We start from the raw sequence: 22121 nt of genomic DNA on the forward strand, positions 1-22121 counted from the left end.
CGGAATACAAGGAGCCGCCGCCCCCCCCCCCCCCCCCCCCCCCCGCTTACCGCCAGGAGTGGACCCGCTCGCTGTGCCCTGTGATCCCACCTGCTCATCCTTTCCAGCCATTCCTACCTGCAAGTTCCCCATTTTGCCTACGTGTTTGTTTTGTTTGTTCTGTCCTGGGTAGTAAACTAAGTCAGTATAAGCTAGTAATTTGCACTGTGTCACCTGCGTCTCATGTCCCCTGTAAATAAACGTGACTGCTTTCTTTTTGCTTATGTGTGTAAATAATAATAAACCCAGTTACTCTTCTGTACGTCTTCTTCCTCTTTGCATTCGGTCGCTTTAGAGTTTTCCAGATTGAGTAGCTGTGGCGCGATACGGCCAACGTTTGGGTGAATCGGGTTTAGTCGGGGAAGAACAGTTCGGCCGCGGTTATACCTCCGCTCGGTAAAAATAACATCCTAATCCGCGGACCGTAACAATATGTTATCGCGGGAACTTGAAACGAAACTGCCTTTTGTTCGGGAGATTTTAAAATAGGTTTTAAAAACTTCTCTTGTTTTCTTTCAAATAGGTCTTCACCTAATAGTTTTTGGCTCCTTTTCTTCTTTATCCCCTCCTGTTGTTTAACAACTTTAGAAAGTAATTGATTATATTCCTTAAATTTTCTTGCTCGTTCTTTAGCATTCATTTTATTTAACCGAGAAAATTATGGGTTATTATATCATCTTCTTTAACGATATATTTATATTTTCCAACCGTATGTTTCATATACCCCTCAAATTCCTTTTTACTACATAGTGTAGAACAATTATCTCTCCAAACATTATTTATGTCCATTGAATTTAGTTTGAATAAAATAAAAGTATTACCATTATTTCTTATTGAGCGACGGGGGAGTTGAAAGTATGACTGAATGAGATCAATGCAATTACAGGAAGAATGCCGCCCTCTTGTATAGTAGCTGTCCATAACGGTTTGATTTCTCTCATGAACACAATCGTCAAAGATAGAGATTTTTTTTTGTTTCATCTAAATCTTGGGGTAAAGGTATATCATCCGTATTATCGCTGAGAATACAAGTTATAGGTATAGACGATGTGGGTTTTGATTTCTTTTTACCTTTTTGTGGAGTATCACAAAACAGTTGTATTAGATCTTCAATGTTGAACTTATTTAGTTTGTGTTGAAGCCTAAATAACCCGATTAAATCTTCTTTTTTAAGTCCCGCATTAAAACCTTGTGATAGTGGTTGGTACTCTGGTTGAAAATTTGATTTTGTGAAAATTATTAAATTTTCATAATCTAAAAAATCTGGAATAAGGAGCATCTTTAAAAGCAAACAGGTTTTCCCACATCCACTTGAACTAACTATTAGGCTTCTTAATGAATTTGGGAGGTTCTTATGATTATTAAATTTTATCTTACTTTCCCACACGGGTAAAAAATCATCCATTTTATATAAACTAACTAAACATTTACCGTTTAATCATGCATCCTGCGTGTTATCCCTATTATAATTGTGTATACATATTAGAAGTGCCTCAACCAACCGTCTAATTGAGTTGAATATATCTTGAAATATTTCGAAAATGAGCTCATCCATTTTATATACCCCCAACAAAAAAACTCGTTAGTTAGGCCTGGATCCTATGTCGTTTGTCATGAAGTTGTAAGTGTCTGTGTTAATCTGGTGGACTGAGAGAAGAGATCGTGGGAGACCACCGGCATGGATTCAAGCGCTTCCGCGTTAGCCCAGCTGCGAATGCGCCGATTTGAATAACACTATACAGCCCATCTGCGCATGCGCGGCTTTGATACACATGCAGCGTGTCATCCCATACACGAAGATTGGTCCAGGGGGTGTAGTCATTTGCGCATGCGTGGTTTTTTCAGCATTCAAATGCTTCGGCAATCGCATGTTCGACCATTTGCGCATGTGCAGTGTTGACGCGATCGACACATTGGAATGTTTGACGGTACTTCGAGGCGATCTCGAGAACGAAATGGCAGTGTATAATATGCTTGAAGAACTTAATGATTTTCAGAATAAATACATTTTAAAATAGCTTGTTAAGCTTGTGTTCATTATTTACAAAAAGGCCGACCTGTCCCATTGGCGGTCTTTAATTTCTCTCTGGATGGCGCCATGGCAGATGAGGAGGACCGCAAGGCATGAGGACACAAAAAAGCAACAACACAAACAAAAAAGCAATATGCAATCGATGCTTTTCAAAAAAAAACAAAAAAAAAACGCATCGCCGCATCAATTCTGAAACTTTGGTCTGACCAGAGACGAGCAATATATATTTTTTGGCCCTATATTTCTATAATCTTAACTACAACTTACCCACAACCTATCATGTAAATTTATTATTTACCTATGTTGTATCGTTGGTACCATCATCGTTAAACATACATGCCGCTGCTGCTCCCGTGATTTTATTTTGGGGTGTAAGTTTGTCAATATTAATCATCAACCTGTTTGTTTTCCTGAATAGCTCTTGAACAACAACATCATTTACTTTCAATTGAATGAATGGACCCGCACCACCGATGACATTTGATGTCTCAATAGCGCAGATGACTTTACAGTTCACACCGATCAATTCCTCTGGCTTGATGCGATGATCTTCGATGCATGATTATTCAGTGATTTTGTTATCGTAAAATGAAGTTAGAATTTCAGGATGTTTATCCGTCTCCCTGCACTTTTCGTATTTGTTTAAAAGTTTTGGGTACATTGTTGGTGGGTAACCAAAAATGAAAACTCGCCCCTCGCGTTTCCGCCAAAATATGTCAAGTCTGTTAACAAAGGTTCTAAACTTGTTCTGATCCTTTTTCACCTTTTCAATAACATCGGCTTTCATCAGATGTGTTTTAATCGTGTTAAGAATTTCTTCAAACATTTCTATTGTTTTTGTTTCCGCCGTCGTCGGGGGGGAAGCGTGAATTATACATAACAAGCGGCAGCGAATATGATTCAACTCTGTGTTCCTTAGCATTATTTTCATTCGCTTTAATGCCCCATGAAAACAACGTTGGTGTTTCGATAAACAGTTTTCTAATACCACTTTGTGTGTGAGTATGATCGTAATTATATTTAATCATAATACGGTAATAGGTAATTCCGTTGTTAGTGTAATACTTTGGTTCTTCAAAGATAATATTTTTAATATCAAAATTCATGTAAGTCAATGCCATATGTATTTTATATAAGAGAAGTATTTCTTTAAACTAAAAATCAATTTCTTACTTAAAAGGGATAGTTTGTAATAGTAAGGGGTGAGGGGTCCTATATGGAGGGCTACGGACCGCATGACCCGCGGATTATACCGGGGTTCTTGCTTGCCCTCCATGGGGGCTCACATTCGCTGTCACAAATAATCACAAATGTTCGCAAACTTACAATATACCAATGTTCGCAAAACATTTTAAAACCGTATGGTTAAAAAAATGGTTGTTATAATTAATTAAATAATTCGCGTTTTGATGTGGAGGCGTGGCCCGCCCACAATGTCCCAGAACCCCTATTCGGCAAATCATGCAAATGGAAAAATCATGACATTTGGGAAAATGGAAATTTTGAAAATCACGAAAATCGCAAAATCGTGAAAATCGAAAAAAATGACAAATCGGAAATTTTAGCCATTTTGGAAATTTTGGGAAATCGTAAAAATGGCAAATCGGGAAAATCGGAAATTTTGTATTTTTTTTGGGGGGGGGGGAAATCTGAAATTTGGAAAAAATTGTGAAAATCAGAAATGAAATCAATAAATAAATTTTAAATAAATTAATTAATTTTAAAATAATTATTTTATTAATTAATTAATTAATTAACTCGCTTCCGTGCTCTGCCCCAGCTCTCTCAATATTATACTACGTGTGTGTGTGTCATGTTTTTTATGGAGTTCTACTTGAGCTCTCTGATGAGGCTTGTGATACACCAAAATGATAGTCATGACCTCCCGCGTTTATTGGGCTAATTAACCACAACAAAACGGAGGAATTCCCATGTTTGTAAACGCGCGCTATGTTAAGGTGCATAGAGCAGTTTAACAGGTACTTCTACAGCATGGCATTCTAATTACAAAATAATTAACAAAAACAACTATGACATTGTAAAAAAAGCATATACTGTACTAACTAGAACGGCACTCGGTGAAGTGCATACCTCCGACAGGCTGAACAGTTACATTTTGCATCCCACCGATAGGCCGGATATGGATTCAGACCTGAACCAAAATCTAATCGGCTTGTTCTTGTCACCTAACCAACTTGTCCAACTAGTTTTGTTATAATCTGTCTACACCTTTTTGAGATATCATGCTATATATCGCTTTTGGCCTCTACCCCTCCATTAATCCAACCCAAACCCACCTCCTTCAAATTCCCTGCTTTCTTTCCTGAAATCCCCTGTGGTGTCCATGTTGTTTATCCTGTGTAAATGTTTATACTGTGTCTTGTTTGCTAAAGGCGAGTAGGGTCAGGGCGACTGGGTCAGGGCGACTGGGTCAGGGCGACTGGGTCAGGGTGACTGGGTCAGGGTGACTGGGTCAGGGCGACTGGGTCAGGGCGACTGGGTCAGGGCGACTGGCTCAGGGCGGCGAGGGTGAGTGGGCGAGGGTGAGTGGGCGAGGGTGAGTGGGCGAGGGTGAGTGGGCGAGGGTGAGTGGGCGAGGGTGAGTGAGCGAGGGTGAGTGAGCGAGGGTGAGTGAGCGAGGGTGAGTGAGCGAGGGTGAGTGGGCGAGGGTGAGTGGGCGAGGATGAGTGGGCGAGGATGAGTGGGCGAGGATGAGTGGGCGAGGGTGGTAAGCATGAGTGGGTGAGGGTGGTAAGTGTGGTGAAATTGTATCCAAGTTGCGACCCAGGTGCCATTACCACTACTGTCCACTACTTGGCCACTATAAGAACTTGGCTCCGAAGTGTGAAGCGCAGTCCTGAGACATTTATCATGCTTTATCCACGTGCATGCTTAGAATGGTAAAGGAACTACTTTGCATATTGCTTGCTTGCGTGCTTGAATGTGATACTCTTTCTTGCTTATATGATTGCCGTATATTGATCATATGATTGCCAATTCTCTTTTAGATATTGCTGGAGTTCGATTCTGATTAAACTCACCTTCAGAGACACTGTTGTAGATCTGATTATTTACAACACTTAATCAGAATCGAATCTACTACCTTCATTCAAAGATCAACATGACCCACAAGCTTTTACAACTGCCCACGTTCGGAACGGACCCACAAATGGCGGAAGCTCAAAGCCAGCTCAAGCATTGGCTCAGTCTGCTGACCAGCTACCTGCAAGGGCATACCGACATCACAGACGAGGTAATGCTTAACTCCCATGTGACCCACGTCGTTCATGACTACATATCCCATTGCGAGACATTCGACCTCGCCGTGGCGGAGCTGCGCACCATCTATATCAAGCCGCGGAATGTCATTCATATGCGGTACCAGCTCGCCACGAGGAAGCAGGATGCTTCGGAATCCCTCATACATTTTGCCTAAGAATTGCGTCGTCTTGGCAAAGAATGTGCTCATGAGGTCAGATCCTACAAGCAAATGTGTGATGATCTTATGCGGGTTGTGTTCATTTCTGGAATTTACTCTACTAGCATCCGGCAACGTCTGCTGGAAAAGCCGAACCTGATGCTGAAGCAGGCACTCGATCAGGCTCTTGTGCTTCACGAAGCTCAGGCCCAATCGGAAGTATACGGTCGGCCCTACGTTACAGCGGGGCTCACTGAGGAGCGGCGCTCGGAGACCGATGTTGCTGCGGAGTGTGCTGCTCCCGACTCGCTGCCCGAGACGGCGGAGGCGCTCGGAACCGAAGGTAAGAGCCTCACCGTGACTACCTCGGCCGGGACTACCTCGGCCGGGAGCAACGCTAAGTGCTTCTTCTGCGGCAATATAAATCATCCCCGTACCGCGTGCCCGGCCCGCAAAGTGACTTGTCATACTTGTGGCCGGAAAGGCCATTTTGCAAAAGTATGTCGATCGGCGCGTGGGAGGCGTCCCCGACCAACAGTGGCCAGCATCAACTCGACACGTATAGCACGCGCACCACCCCTGGCTACCCCGGCGCAGCCTGGACCTCATGGGTTGGCCAGAGCTGTCGTAAAAGTCCTGATTGAGGGACAGACTGCCGGTCCTTTGGTCGACACGGGATCGACTGAGAGCTACGTCGATCTGGGCCTCGTCCGCCGTCACGGATGGCCGATCCTGGGAGGATCACGCCGGATCTTCATGGCATCGCAATCTTTATGCATGTGCACTAAGGGCGAATGCTGCGTAAAGCTAGTCATTAATGGTACAATGTATCCTGATGTTCGCCTAATGGTACTGCCCACCTTATGCGCCGAAGTTCTATTGGGGCACGATTTTCTCGAACGCCACGGCCGCTTAGAGATGACATTCGGGGGAGATGTCACTCTCTCGGTCTGTGCCCCAGCAGGGATGTCTATTGAACCGATGACCTTATTTCCGAACCTAACTACAGATTGTGCCCCGGTCGCAATCAGATCCCGGCGCTACTCCCGGGCTGATGCACAATTCATTTCTGAGGAGACTAGCAGACTCCACCGCGAAGGCATAATCGAGCCCAGCCGATCCCCTTGGCGTGCGCAAGTTTTGGTCGTCCAATCCGAAGATCATCGCAAGCGCATGGTGATCGATTTATTCACAAACCATAAATAGATTTGCGCACCTTGATGCCTACCCACTTACGGGATTGGATTCTCTGGTTCGGCAGGTCGCCAATATTCCGTGTACAGCACTCTCGATCTCCGGAGTGCGTATCATCAAATCCCGACAGCGGAAGCGGATAAAATTTATACAGCTTTTGAATCTGGCCAGGGGTTGTATCAATTCACGCGTTTGCCCTTCGGCATTACAAATGGAGTCACTTGCTTTCAAAGGGCCATTGACGACATAATTACCAAACAACGATTAACAGACGTTTTCATTTATTTGGATAATCTGACAGTCTGCGGCTATGATCAGGCTCACCGTGACGCTAATTCGCAACACTTTCTCCAGGCCGTGCGAAAGTACAGTCTGACCCTTAACGAGGACAAATGTCGCTATTCCTCGAGGACGATAGATCTCCTGGGGTACACGGTGACCAAAGGCACCATAACACCTGACAAGGAACGTCTGCACCCTTTGCTCGACATGGCGCCGCCTCATGATCGTGCTTCTTTGAAGCGTGCCCTCGGGCTGTTTGCACATTATTCGAAGTGGGGCCAAAATTACTCCGAGAAGCTCTGTCCCCTCGTTGATTGTAAAACATTCCCTCTGCTTTCTGCTGCCAAGGTTGCCGTCCAGGGACTGAAGTCAGACATAGCTGGCGCTGCTGTGTCTACCATTGATGACAACATACCCTTTGTACTTGAAAGTGACGCGTCGGATCACGCGATCGCCGCCACGCTCTCTCAAGGGGGGAAGCCTGTGGCCTTCTTCTCAAGGACGTTATCCTCCGCTGAGAGGCGTCACTCTTCTGTCGAGAAAGAAGCCTATGCAATTGTTGAATCGATTCGTCGGTGGAGACCGTATTTGCTAGGCAAACGTTTTGATGTCATCACTGATCAGCAGAGTGTTGCATTCATGTATGACACACGGCATGCCCAGCGCATTAAGAATGAGAAAATTACTCGCTGGCATATAGAGCTAGCTGATTACAGCTTCGGTATCATGTACCGACCAGGGCGGGAGAATCACGCAGCAGACGCGTTATCCCGACCAGGTGTTTGTGCGAGTTTAACCTCCTCCGAGGATTTACACGTTCTTCATGACAACTTGTGTCACCCCGGGGTGACTCGCCTGGCTCATTTCGTGCATAGCTGTAATTTGCCCTACTCTGTTGAGGACGTTCATTGTCTGAGCCGCACTTGCCCTGTTTGTGCTGAACTCAAACCCCACTTCTATAAACCGAACATGGGGACGTTGATTCAGTTGGCGATGGACTTTAAAGGACCTCTACCAGCCTCCGGTACCTCTCGTTGTCTCCCCATGATCGTGGACGAGTATTCCAGATTCCCTTTCGCCTTCCCGTGCAGCGATATGTCCGCAGCTACGGTTATCCGATGTCTGCACTATCTGTTCTCAATGTTCGGGAATCTGGGATATGTGCACACTGACAGTGGTGCGGTGTTCTTGTCGCAGGATGTGAGGGCATTTCTGTTGCAGCGTAATATCGCATCTAGCTATACCACCCCGTACAGCCCACACGCTAACGATTGCGTGGAGCACTTTAATGGCACAATATGGAGGGCCATCTCTTTGGGCCTCAAGACTCATGGCTTGCGACCGGACCAATGGACGGTGATGGTGCACGGGGCCCTACACTCGATCCGTTCGCTCCTATGCACCGCTACGAATGAAATTCCTCATGATCGTTTATTTTGCTACCCGCATCGCACGGGTTCTGTTCGCCACGGTGGCTTGCCCAGCCTGGTCCGGCTTTTCTCAAACGGGCGGTGCGCACGAGTAAAAACGACCCGCTCGTTGACAAGGTTCATATCCTCCAAACTAATCCTGATCACGCTCAGGTCCAGCTGCCAGACGGAAGCGAGTCAACTGTGTCGGTCCGTCAACTCGTGCCCTGTGGGGATGTTGGGGCTGAGCTCTGCTCGGAGAACCTGGTGTTGGGGAATTCACCTCCGATCCCACCCTCTCGCTTGCCCGAGTCGCCTGGTATAATTGTGCCACCCCCGTCTCCGGAGACAGAGAGCACTCCTGACGGTGTCGATCTAGACGCTGCCACCGCGGGCCCCAATGTATACCGAACGCACACGGGACGAGAGGTCCGCCGCCCCAATCGTTTTAGCTGGTCGTGATGTGATGCCAGGATTCTGGGTACTCTTATGTATTCGGCTGCTAATCGTAGTTATACCCTTGATGCTAACCGGATTGCAAGCAAGGTTTTAAACCCGGGGAGAGATGTGATGAAATTGTATCCAAGTTGCAACCCAGGTGCCATAACCACTACTGTCCACTACTTGGCCACTATAAGAACTTGGCTCCGAAGTGTGAAGCGCAGTCCTGAGACATTTATCATGCTTTATCCACGTGTATGCTTAGAATGGCAAAGGAACTACTTTGCATATCGCTTGCTTGCGTGCTTGAATGTGATACTCTTTCTTGCTTATATGATTGCCGTATATTAATCCTATGATTGCCAATTCTCTTTTAGATATTGCTGGAGTTCGATTCTGATTAAACTCACCTTCAGAGACACTGTTGTAGATCTGATTATTTACAACACTAAGCATGAGTGGGTGAGGGTGGAAAGCATGAGTGGGTGAGGGTGGAAAGCATGAGTGGGTGAGGGTGGAAAGCATGAGTGGGTGAGGGTGGAAAGCATGAGTGGGTGAGGGTGGAAAGCATGAGTGGGTGAGGGTGGTAAGCATGAGTGGGTGAGGGTGGTAAAGGCGAGTGGGTGAGGGTGGTAAAGGCGAGTGGGTGAGGATGGTAAAGGCGAGTGGGTGAGGATGGTAAAGGCGAGTGGGTGAGGATGGTAAAGGCGAGTGGGTGAGGATGGTAAAGGCGAGTGGGTGAGGATGGTATGGGTGAGTGGGTGGAGGTGGTATGGGTGAGTGGGTGGGGGTGGTATGGGTGAGTGGGGTGGTGGTGGTATGGGTGAGTGGGTGGGGGTGGTATGGGTCAGTGGGTGGGGATGGTATGGGTGAGTGGGTGGGGATGGTATGGGTGAGTGGGTGGGGGTGGTGTGGGTCAGTGGGTGGGGGTAGTGTGGGCGAGTGGGTGGGGGTGGTATGGGTGAGTGGGTGAGGGTGGTATGGGTGAGTGGGTGAGGGTGGTATGGGTGAGTGGGTGAGGGTGGTATGGGTGAGTGAGTGAGGGTGGTAAAGGTGAGTTGGTGAGGATATAAGGTGAGTGGGTGAGGATGGTATGGGTGAGGATGGTAACGATGAGTGGGTGAGGATGGTATGGGTGAGTGGGTGAGGATGGTAAAGGCGAGTGGGTGAGGATGGTAAAGGCGAGTGGGTGAGGATGGTAAAGACGAGTGGGTGAGGATGGTAAAGGCGAGTGGGTAAGGATGGTAAAGGCGAGTGGGTGGTGGTGGTATGGGTGAGTGGGTGGTGGTGGTATGGGTGAGTGGGTGGGGGTGGTATGGGTGAGTGGGTGAGGGTGGTATGGGTGAGTGGGTGGGGGTGGTATGGGTGAGTGGGTGGGGGTGGTATGGGTGAGTGGGTGGGGGTGGTATGGGTGAGTGGGTGGAGGTGGTATGGGTGAGTGGGTGGGGGTGGTATGGGTGAGTGTGGTATGGGTGAGTGGGTGAGGATGGTAAAGGCGAGTGGGTGAGGATGGTATGGGTGAGTGGGTGGGGGTTGTATGGGTGAGTGGGTGGGGTTGTAGGGGTGAGTGGGTGGGGGTTGTATGGGTGAGTGGGTGGGGGTTGTATGGGTGAGTGGGTGGGGGTTGTATGGGTGAGTGGGTGGGGGTTGTATGGGTGAGTGGGTGGGGGTTGTATGGGTGAGTGGGTGGGGGTTGTATGGGTGAGTGGCTGGGGGTTGTATGTGTGAGTGGGTGGGGGTTGTATGGGTGAGTGGGTGGGGGTGGTATGGGTGAGTGGGTGTGGGTGGTATGGGTGAGGTTGGTATGGGTGAGTGGGTGGGGGTGGTATGGGTGAGTGGGTGGGGGTGGTATGGGTGAGTGGGTGGGGGTGGTATGGGTGAGTGGGTGGGGGTGGTATGGGTGAGTGGGTGGGGGTGGTATGGGTGAGTGGGTGGGGGTGGTATGGGTGAGTGGGTGAGGGTGAGGGTGGTATGGGTGAGTGGGTGAGGGTGGCATGGGTGAGTGCATGAGGGTGGTATGGGTGAGTGGGTGAGGGTGGTATGGGTGAGTGGGTGAGGGTGGTATGGGTGAGTGGGTGAGGGTGGTATGGGTGAGGATGGTATGGGTGAGGGTGGTATGGGTGAGTGGGTGAGGGTGGTATGGGTGAGTGGGTGAGGGTGGTATGGGTGAGTGGGTGAGGGCGGTATGGGTGAGTGGGTGAGGGTGGTATGGGTGAGTGGGTGAGGGTGGTATGGGTGAGTGGGTGAGGGTGGTATGGGTGAGTGGGTGAGGGCAGTATGGGTGAGTGGATGAGGGTGGTATGGGTGGTATGGGTGAGTGTGGTATGGGAGAGTGTGGTATGGGAGAGTGTGGTGTGGGAGAGTGTGGTGTGGGAGAGTGGGTGAGGGTGGTATGGGTGAGTGGGTGAGGGTGGTATGGGTGTGGGTGAGGGTGGCATGGGTGAGTGGGTGAGGGTGGCATGGGTGAGTGGGTGAGGGTGGCATGGGTGAGTGGGTGAGGGTGGCATGGGTGAGTGGGTGAGGGTGAGTGGGTGAGGGTGGTATGGGTGAGTGGGTGAGGGTGGTATGGGTGAGGGTGGTATGGGTGAGTGGGTGAGGGTGGTATGGGTGAGTGGGTGAGGGTGGTATGGGTGAGTGGGTGAGGGTGGTATGGGTGAGTGGGTGAGGGTGGTATGGGTGAGTGGGTGAGGGTGGTATGGGTGAGTGGGTGAGGGTGGTATGGGTGAGTGGGTGAGGGTGGTATGGGTGAGTGGGTGAGGGTGGTATGGGTGAGTGGGTGAGGGTGGTATGGGTGAGTGGGTGAGGTTGGTATGGGTGAGTGGTTGAGGGTGGTATGGATGAGTGGGTGAGGATGGCAAAGGCAAGTGGGTGAGGATGGTGAAGGTGAGTGGGTGAGGATGGTGAAGGTGAGTGGGTGAGGATGGTCAAGGTCAGTGGGTGAGGATGGTGAAGGTGTGTGGGTGAGGTTGGTATGGGTGAGTGGGTGAGGATGGTAAAGGTGAGTGCATGAGGGTGGTATGGGCGAATGGGTGAGGATAGTATGGGTGAGTGGGTAAGGAAGGTATGGGTGAATGGGTGAGGATGGTAAAGGCATGTGGGTGAGGATGGCATGGGTGAGTGGTTGAGGGTGGTAAAGGTGAGTGTGTGAGGATGGTTTGGGTGAGTGGGTGAGGATGATAAAGGTGAGTGGGTGAGGATGGTAAAGGTGAGTGGGTGAATGGTATGGGTGAGTGGGTGAATGGTATGGGTGAGTGGGTGAATGGTATGGGTGAGTGGGTGAATGGTATGGGTGAGTGGGTGAATGGTATGGGTGAGTGGGTGAATGGTATGGGTGAGTGGGTGAGGATGGTAAATGTGAGTGGGTGAGGATACAAGGTGAGTCGGTGAGGATACAAGGTGAGTCGGTGAGGATACAAGGTGAGTGGGTGAGGATATAAGGTGAGTGGGTAAGGATATAAGGTGAGTGGGTGAGGATATAAGGTGAGTGGGTGAGGATATAAGGTGAGTGGGTGAGGATATAAGGTGAGTGGGTGAGGCTATAAGGTGAGTGGGTGAGGTTATAAGGTGAATGGGTGAGGATAAAAGGTGAGTGGGTGAGGATATAAGGTGAGTGGGTGAGGATATAAGGTGAGTGGGTGAGGATATAAGGTGAGTGGGTGAGGATATAAGGTGAGTGGGTGAGGATATAAGGTGAGTGGGTGAGGATATAAGGTGAGTGGGTGAGGATATAAGGTGAGTGGGTGAGGATATAAGGTGAGTGGGTGAGGATATAAGGTGAGTGGGTGAGGATGGTATGGGTGAGGATGGTAAAGGTGAGTGGGTGAGGATGGTATGGGTGAGTGTGGTAAAGGCGAGTGGGTGAGGATGGTAAAGGCGAGTGGGTGGGGGTGGTATGGGTGAGTGGGTGGGGGTGGTATGGGTGAGTGGGTGAGGATGGTAAAGGCGAGTGTGTGAGGATGGTAAAGGCGAGTGGGAGAGGGTGGTAAAGGCGAGTGGGTGAGGGTGGTAAAGGCGAGTGGGTGAGGGTGGTAAAGGCGAGTGGGTGAGGGTGGTAAAGGCGAGTGGGTGAAGATGGTAAAGGCGAGTGGGTGAAGATGGTAAAGGCGAGTGGGTGAGGATGGTAAAGGCGAGTGGATGAGTGTGGTAAAAGCGAGTGGATGAGTGTGGTAAAGGCGAGTGGATGAGTGTGGTAAAGGCGAGTGGATGAGTGTGGTAAAGGCGAGTGGATGAGTGTGGTAAAGGCGAGTGGATGAGTGTGGTAAAGGCGAGTGGATGAGTGTGGTAAAGGCGAGTGGATGAGTGTGGTAAAGGCGAGTGGGTGAGGGTGGTAAAGGGGAGTGGGTGAGGATGGTAAAGGTGAGTGTGTGAGGATGGTAAAGGTGAGTGTGTGAGGATGGTAAAGGTGAGTGTGTGAGGATGGTAAAGGTGAGTGTGTGAGGATGGTAAAGGTGAGTGTGTGAGGATGGTAAAGGTGAGTGTGTGAGGATGGTAAAGGTGAGTGTGTTAGGATGGTAAAGGTGAGTGTGTGGGGATGGTAAAGGCGAGTGGGTGAGGATGATGAAGGTGAGTGGGTGAGGATGGTAAAGGCGAGTGTGTGAGGATGGTATGGGGGAGTGGGTGAGGGTGGTAAAGGCGAGTGGGTGAGGATGGTAAAGGCGAGTGTGTGAGGATGGCAAAGGCAAGTGTGTGAGGATGGTAAAGGCGAGTGGGTGAGGATGGTAAAGGTGAGTGGGTGAGGATGGTAAAGGTGAGTGGGTGAGGATGGTAAAGGCGAGTGGGTGAGGATGGTAAAGGCATGTGGGTGAGGATGGTAAAGGTGAGTGGGTGAGGATGGTAAAGGCAAGTGTGTGAGGATGGTAAAGGCATGTGGGTGAGGATGGTAAAGGCGAGTGGGTGAGGATGGTAAAGGCGAGTGTGTGAGGATGGTAAAGGTGAGTGGGTGAGGGTGGTAAAGGCGAGTGTGTGAGGGTGGTAAAGGCGAGTGGGTGAGGATGGTAAAGGTGAGTGGGTGGGAGTGGTATGGGTGAGTGGGTGAGGGTGGTATGGGTGAGTGGGTGAGGGTGGTATGGGTAAGTGGGTGAGGGTGGTATGGCGGAGTGGGTGAGGGTGGTAAAGGTGAGTTGGTGAGGATGGTAAAGGTGAGTGGGTGAGGATGGTATGGGTGAGGATGGTAAAGGCGAGTGTGTGAGGATGGTAAAAGCGAGTGGGTGAGGGTGGTAAAGGCGAGTGGGTGAGGATGGTAAAGGCGAGTGTGTGAGGATGGTAAAGGCAAGTGGGTGAGGATGGTAAAGGCGAGTGGGTGAGGATGGTAAAGGCATGTGGGTGAGGATGGTAAAGGCGAGTGGGTGAGGATGGTAAAGGCGAGTGTGTGAGGTTGGTAAAGGTGAGTGGGTGAGGGTGGTATGGCAGAGTGGGTGAGGGTGGTAAAGGTGAGTTGGTGAGGATAGTATGGGTGAGGATGGTAAAGGTGAGTGGGTGAGGATGGTATAGGTGAGTGGGTTTGGGTGGTATGGGAGAGTGGGTGGTGGTGGTATGGGTGAGTGGGTGGGGGTGGAATGGGTGAGTGGGTGGGGGTGGTATGGGTGAGTGGGTGGGGGTGGTATGGGTGAGTGGGTGGGGGTGGTATGGATGAGTGCGTGGGGGTGGTATGGGTGAGTGCGTGGGGGTGGTAAAGGCGAGTGGATGAGTGTGGTAAAGGCGAGTGGGTGAGGATGGTAAAGGGGAGTGGGTGAGGATGGTAAAGGTGAGTGGGTGAGGATGGTAAAGGCGAGTGGATGAGTGTGGTAAAGGCGAGTGGATGAGTGTGGTAAAGGCGAGTGGATGAGTGTGGTAAAGGCGAGTGGATGAGTGTGGTAAAGGCGAGTGGATGAGTGTGGTAAAGGCGAGTGGATGAGTGTGGTAAAGGCGAGTGGGTGAAGGTGGTAAAGGCGAGTGGGTGAGGATGGTAAAGGTGAGTGGGTGAGGATGGTAAAGGTGAGTGTGTGAGGATGGTAAAGGTGAGTGTGTGAGGATGGTAAAGGTGAGTGTGTGAGGATGGTAAAGGTGAGTGTGTGAGGATGGTAAAGGTGAGTGTGTGGGAATGGGAAAGGCGAGTGGGTGAGGATGATGAAGGTGAGTGGGTGAGGATGGTAAAGGCGAGTGGGTGAGGATGGTATGGGGGAGTGGGTGAGGGTGGTAAAGGCGAGTGGGTGAGGATGGTAAAGGCGAGTGTGTGAGGATGGTAAAGGCGAGTGGGTGAGGATGGTAAAGGCGAGTGGGTGAGGATGGTAAAGGCGAGTGGGTGAGGATGGTAAAGGTGAGTGGGTGAGGATGGTAAAGGTGAGTGGGTGAGGATGGTAAAGGCATGTGGGTGAGGATGGTAAAGCTGAGTGGGTGAGGATGGTAAAGGCGAGTGTGTGAGGATGGTAAAGGCGAGTGTGTGAGGATGGTAAAGGCGAGTGTGTGAGGATGGTAAAGGCGAGTGGGTGAAGGTGGTAAAGGCGAGTGGGTGAGGATGATGAAGGCGAGTGGGTGAGGATGGTAAAGGCGAGTGGGTGAGGATGGTAGAGGCGAGTGGGCGAGGATGGTAAAGGCGAGTGTGTGAGGATGGTAAAGGCGAGTGGGTGAGGATGGTAAAGGCGAGTGGGTGAGGATGGTAAAGGCGAGTGGGTGAGGATGGTAAAGGCATGTGGGTGAGGATGGTAAAGGCGAGTGTGTGAGGATGGTAAAGGTGAGTGGGTGAGGGTGGAAAAGGCGAGTGTGTGAGGATGGTAAAGGCGAGTGGGTGAGGGTGGTAAAGGCGAGTGGGTGAGGATGGTAAAGGCGAGTGGGTGAGGGTGGTAAAGGCGAGTGGGTGAGGATGGTAAAGGCGAGTGGGTGAGGATGTTAAAGGCGAGTGGGTGAGGATGTTAAAGGCGAGTGGGTGAGGATGGTAAAGGCGAGTGGGTGAGGGTGGTAAAGGCGAGTGGGTGAGGATGGTATGGGTGGAGGATGGTAAAGGTGAGTGGGTGAGGATGGTATGGGTGAGTGGGTGAGGGTGGAAAAGGTGAGTTGGTGAGGATGGTATGGGTGAGGATGGTAAAGGTGAGTGGGTGAGGATGGCATGGGTGAGGATGGTAAAGGTGAGTGGGTGAGGATGGTATGGGTGAGGATGGTAAAGGTGAGTGGGTGAGGATGGTATGGGTGAGGATGGTAAAGGTGAGTGGGTGAGGATGGTATAGGTGAGTGGGTTTGGGTGGTATGGGCGAGTGGGTGGGGGTGGTATGGGTGAGTGGGTGGGGGTGGTATGGGTGAGTGGGTGAGGGTGGTATGGGTGAGTGCGTGGGCGTGGTATGGGTGAGTGGGTGGGGGTGGTATGGGTGAGGGGGTGGGGGTGGTGTGGGTGAGTGGATGGAGGTGGTGTGGGTGAGTGGGTGGGGGTGGTATGGGTGAGGATGGTAAAGGTGAGTGGGTGAGGATGGTAAAGGCGAGTGGGTGAGGATGGTATGGGTGAATGGGTTTGGGTGGTTTGGGCGAGTGGGTGGTGGTGGTATGGGTGAGTGGGTGGTGGTGGTATGGGTGAGTGGGTGGTGGTGGTATGGGTGAGTGGGTGGTGGTGGTATGGGTGAGTGGGTGGTGGTGGTATGGGTGAGTGGGTGGTGGTGGTATGGGTGAGTGGGTGGGGGTGGTATGGGTGAGTGGGTGGGGGTGGTATGGGTGAGTGGGTGGGGGTGGTATGGGTGAGTGGGTGGGGGTGGTATGGGTGAGTGGGTGGGGGTGGTATGGGTGAGTGGGTGGGGTGGTATGGGTGAGTGGGTGGGGGTGGTATGGGTGAGTGGGTGGGGGTGGTATGGGTGAGTCGGTGGGGGTGGTATGGGTGAGTGGGTGGGGGTGGTATGGGTGAGGGTGGTAGGGGTGAGTGGGTGAGGATGGTAAAGGCGAGTGGGTGAGGATGGTATAGGTGAGTGGGTGGGGGTTGTTTGGGTGAGTGGGTGGGGGTTGTATGGGTGAGTGGGTGGGGGTGGTATGGGTGAGTGGGTGGGGGTGGTATGGGTGAGTGGGTGGGGGTGGTATGGGTGAGTGGGTGGGGGTGGTATGGGTGAGTGGGTGAGGATGGTAAAGGCGAGTGGGTGGGGGTGGTATGGGTGAGTGGGTGGGGGTGGTATGGGTGATTGGGTGGGGGTGGTATGGGTGAGTGGGTGGGGGTGGTATGGGTGAGTGGGTTGGGGTGGTATGGGTGAGTGGGTGGGGGTGGTATGGGTGAGTGGGTGAGGGTGGTGTGGATGAGGGTGGTATGGGTGAGGGTGGTATGGGTGAGTGGGTGAGGGTGGTATGGGTGAGTGGGTGAGGGTGGTATGGGTGAGGGTGGTATGGGTGAGTGGGTGAGGGTGGTATAGGTGAGTGGGTGAGGGTGGTATGGGTGAGTGGGTGAGGGTGGTATGGGTGAGTGGGTGAGGGTGGTATGGGTGAGTGGGTGAGGGTGGTATGGGTGAGTGGGTGAGGGTGGTATGGGTGAGTGGGTGAGGGTGGTATGGGTGAGTGGGTGAGGGTGGTATGGGTGAGTGTGGTATGGGTGAGTGGGTGAGGGTGGTATTGGTGAGTGCGTGGGGTGGTATTGGTGAGTGGGTGAGGGGGGTGTGGGTGAGGATGGTATGCGTGAGGGTGGTATGGGTGAGTGGGTGAGGGTGGCATGGGTGAGTGGGTGAGGGTGCCATGGGTGAGGGTGGCGTGGGTGAGGGTGGTATGGGTGAGTGGGTGAGGGTGGTATGGGTGAGTGGGTGAGGGTGGTATGGGTGAGTGGGTGAGGGTGGTATGGGTGAGTGGGTGAGGTTGGTATGGGTGAGTGGGGTATGGGTGAGTGGGTGAGGGTGGTATGGGTGAGTGGGTGAGTGGGTGAGGATGGTAAAGGCAAGTGGGTGAGGATGGTGAAGGCGAGTGGGTGAGGATGGTGAAGGCGAGTGGGTGAGGATGGTAAAGGTGTGTGGGTGAGGTTGGTATGCGTGAGTGGGTGAGGATGGTATGGGCGAATGGGTGAGGATGGTATGGGTGAATGGTTGAGGGTGGTAAAGGCGAGTGTGTGAGGATGGTTTGGGTGAGTGGGTGAGGATGATAAAGGTGAGTGGGTGAGGATGGTAAAGGTGAGTGGGTGAATGGTATGGGTGAGTGGGTGAGGATGGTAAAGGTGAGTGGGTGAGGATACAAGGTGAGTCAGTGAGGATATAAGGTGAGTGGATGAGGATATAAGGTGAGTGGGTGAGGATATACGGTGAGTGGGTGAGGATATAAGGTGAGTGGGTGAGGATATAAGGTGAGTGGGTGAGGATATAAGGTGAGTGGGTGAGGATATAAGGTGAGTGGGTGAGGATATAAGGTGAGTGGGTGAGGATATAAGGTGAGTGGGTGAGGATATAAGGTGAGTGGGTGAGGATATAAGGTGAGTGGGTGAGGATATAAGGTGAGTGGGTGAGGATGGTATGGGTGAGGATGGTAAAGGCGAGTGGGTGAGGATGGTATGGGTGAGTGGGTGAGGGTGGTAAAGGCGAGTGGGTGAGGATGGTAAAGGCGAGTGTGTGAGGATGGTAAAGGCGAGTGTGTGAGGATGGTAAAGGCGAGTGTGTGAGGATGGTAAAGGCGAGTGTGTGAGGATGGTAAAGGCGAGTGTGTGAGGATGGTAAAGGCGAGTGGGTGAGGGTGGTAAAGGCGAGTGGGTGAGGATGATGAAGGCGAGTGGGTGAGGATGGTAAAGGCGAGTGGGTGAGGATGGTAAAGGCGAGTGTGTGAGGATGGTATGGGTGAGTGTGTGAGGATGGTATGGGTGAGTGGGTGAGGTTGGTAAAGGCGAGTGGGTGAGGATAGTAAAGGCGAGTGGGTGAGGATGGTAAAGGCGAGTGTGTGAGGATGGTAAAGGCGAGTGTATGAGGATGGTAAAGGCGAGTGTGTGAGGATGGTAAAGGCGAGTGTGTGAGGATGGTAAAGGCGAGTGTGTGAGGATGGTAAAGGCGAGTGGGTGAGGGTGGTAAAGGCGAGTGGGTGAGGATGATGAAGGCGAGTGGGTGAGGATGGTAAAGGCGAGTGGGTGAGGATGGTAAAGGCGAATGTGTGAGGATGGTAAAGGCGAGTGGGTGAGGATGGAAAGCATGAGTGGGTGAGGGTGGAAAGCATGAGTGGGTGAGGGTGGAAAGCATGAGTGGGTGAGGGTGGTAAGCATGAGTGGGTGAGGATGGTAAAGGCGAGTGGGTGAGGATGGTAAAGGCGAGTGTGTGAGGGTGGTAAAGGCGAGTGAATGAGTGTGGTAAAGGCGAGTGGATGAGTGTGGTAAAGGCGAGTGGATGAGTGTGGTAAAGGCGAGTGGATGAGTGTGGTAAAGGCGAGTGGATGAGTGTGGTAAAGGCGAGTGGATGAGTGTGGTAAAGGCGAGTGGATGAGTGTGGTAAAGGCGAGTGGATGAGTGTGGTAAAGGCGAGTGGATGAGTGTGGTAAAGGCGAGTGGATGAGTGTGGTAAAGGCGAGTGGATGAGTGTGGTAAAGGCGAGTGGATGAGTGTGGTAAAGGCGAGTGGATGAGTGTGGTAAAGGCGAGTGGATGAGTGTGGTAAAGGCGAGTGGATGAGTGTGGTAAAGGCGAGTGGATGAGTGTGGTAAAGGCGAGTGGATGAGTGTGGTAAAGGCGAGTGGATGAGTGTGGTAAAGGAGAGTGGATGAGTGTGGTAAAGGCTAGTGGATGAGTGTGGTAAAGGCGAGTGGATGAGTGTGGTAAAGGCGAGTGGATGAGTGTGGTAAAGGCGAGTGGATGGGTGTGGTAAAGGCGAGTGGATGAGTGTGGTGTAAAGGCGAGTGGATGAGTGTGGTAAAGGCGAGTGGATGAGTGTAGTAAAGGCGAGTGGATGAGTGTGGTAAAGGCGAGTGGATGAGTGTGGTAAAGGCGAGTGGATGAGTGTGGTAAAGGCGAGTGCAAGTGTGGTAAAGGCGAGTGGATGAGTGTGGTAAAGGCGAGTGGATGAGTGTGGTAAAGGCGAGTGGATGAGTGTGGTAAAGGAGAGTGGATGAGTGTGGTAAAGGCGAGTGGATGAGTGTGGTAAAGGCGAGTGGATGAGTGTGGTAAAGGCGAGTGGATGAGTGTGGTAAAGGCGAGTGGGTGAGTGTGGTGAAGGCGAGTGGATGAGTGTGGTAAAGGCGAGTGGATGAGTGTGGTAAAGGCGAGTGGGTGAGGATGGCAAAGGCAAGTGGTGAGGATGGTAAAGGTGAGTGTGGTAAAGGTAGTTACGGTATATTTACCAGCATGTAGCCAAGCGAGGGGGGTCCATAATCACTGTAAATGGGACGAGGTGGAAGAGGCGCTGGAAATGAAAAATGGAAGAGTGGGTGTTGGAAAGGGTAAATTTAATGCACAGGTGAGGTTATGTTGCACAGGTGAGGTTATGATATGTTACGGTGACGATTGTTTACACGATACAAGCAAAAGTTAAACTGATGTCCGCGGACAAAACCAATTACCGGAAACAACAATCCACACCTCGCAGCATTGCAAGAAGGAATCCATCAACAAACTAAAGACTCTTCTGTGAACATACAAAATCATTTACTACCCAGGTCGAGGCACAAGATGACACAGGGACACCATTTTGGCCTACACACTTCTGAGGCCTACACAATTCCAAGAACAATCGGTTATCGTGAATATCGGAATTGAAAGTACATTCACCTTGACCAGAGCTGCATAGAGGAGAAGGAGAAGACGTTGTCGGTTTGAAAGCCATAAAGATAAAACAAAATAAAAGCTTTTCCTGTCCTGCAGTTTAAAGGCCGCACGGCCACTAGTCAGATCTCCACTTAGTTACAGATTGTGACATTAAATTTGGAAACACGATTGTAAGAAGAAATGAGAAAACAGCTTTTAAAAATAGAAAACACCACCTGAAGTACGAGATTACAAATTACTTGTGGAAGAAACGTCAAGAAAAAGACGATATATTTATAAAAGTCGAAAGTATGACGGAGCAGGATTGTTTGACGAGGACAGTGTAGGCCTTAATTACGGCAGAAGACAAGCCACGCCCTTTCCTGTATTCGGAGAACTGTCCAAGAGGTGTCATTTAGCCCTTTTCCATTGCATTACGACTATAGGCTGGATTGCTCTCACCGGACTAAGGTACTTCCGGCTGGAGACTGAGAGCCGAGGCGGAAGTGACGTTGCGAAATAGGGATGGAACCTTTACAATTTCGTTTTTTTTTGTTAATAAAATGGATATTACAATGAATTGTCGCTTTCATTGCGATAAAACATGTAATGCTTGAGTTTGTAAACTTGTATTTTATACTTCTCCCACCCCCCACGCCTCCTCCCCCCAAGCCCTCTCCGTCCCACACATCTGCCTGCTCTTAAATGTTGTGTTTGTGTGCTTCCCCTTCTCGTGTCTTCCGCTCCCTCTTTTTATATATTTTGTTTGTCTGGTTGATTTGTTTGTGAAGTAAATGTCAGCTCTTTCACGAGCCTCGATTCAGTATACAAAAAAAAAAAAAAAAAATGCAGACAGATTATACTAGTATCCGACTGCAAAGCCGCAATGAGCCGGCGAAGCCAAAGCCTCTTACCACTATTTTACCCATCAGTCCCATCACTATGGCATCAGTAGGTTAGGTAGTTGGTAGTTGGTAGGTGTAGTAGATACCGTACCTAGTTCAAAATGCACACCATTTGCATTCTGGATGAGATTTAAAAATTTTAAATTTCCTTCTTGATTAATTCGGTGAATTCCGTCTCAACTTCGGATATTTCCGGCCGTGAAAATCTATCCCCTACGGCCGCGAGATTTCTAAAAAATAATCTTCGTCAATTTTCGAATATTTGACGCCGTTTTCAGCCTCCGAAACGCGTAATAAGCTTTTTAAAAATAATTTTTCAAATGCTCGAATCTCATTGGTTCCGATGTTTGGTGACGATATTCGTTGAAGATAACCAGAGCCCGTGCCGAACGAGGTTGGTCTTAAAGTATTTTAATTACAAATTAGAGGTGCATAAGATTGTGAATCAAAAAAAGACGGGTGAAACAAACTCCTATTGAACCTTTTCGCAATTGTTTATGCATACTTCCGCATCCGCAAGATGGCGGCCTCCATGGAGTGATTTGGTGCGTCAAAGCTTCTGAATTCTCAAAGGATCCAGCAAAATCTGGCTTTTCAACATAAGATTGTGAATCAAAAAAAGACGGGTGAAACAAACTCCTCTTGAACGTTTTCGCAATTTTTTATGCATACTTCCGCATCCGCAAGATGGCGGCCTCCATGGAGCGATTTGGTGCGTCAAAGCTTCTGAATTCTCAAAGGATCCAGCAAAATCTGGCTTTTCAACA

General features: G+C 50.3%; 1 protein-coding gene across 2 annotated transcripts in view; it reads right to left on the reverse strand.

Moving 5' to 3' along the window:
- LOC137415566 (cyclin-dependent kinase 2-associated protein 1-like) overlaps nucleotides 1-20939 on the reverse strand; it is a 67147-nt gene extending 46208 nt beyond the window's left edge. The window contains exons 1-2 of one of the 2 annotated variants that reach the window (XM_068101164.2): nucleotides 20474-20939; nucleotides 20047-20108 (exon numbers count right to left, since the gene is read on the reverse strand). In XM_068101164.2, the coding sequence (XP_067957265.1) occupies nucleotides 20047-20108; nucleotides 20474-20528 (117 nt within the window). In that variant the 5' untranslated portion in view covers nucleotides 20529-20939. The remainder of the gene's footprint in view (nucleotides 1-20046; nucleotides 20109-20473) is intronic. The other variant, XM_068101163.2, reaches the window with a different exon arrangement.
- Between the last annotated feature and the right edge of the window lie 1182 nt (nucleotides 20940-22121).

The sequence above is a fragment of the Myxine glutinosa genome, chromosome 6, assembly GCF_964187855.1.
Source record: "Myxine glutinosa chromosome 6, kmMyxGlut1.1, whole genome shotgun sequence".
NCBI classification, from domain to species: domain Eukaryota; kingdom Metazoa; phylum Chordata; class Myxini; order Myxiniformes; family Myxinidae; genus Myxine; species Myxine glutinosa.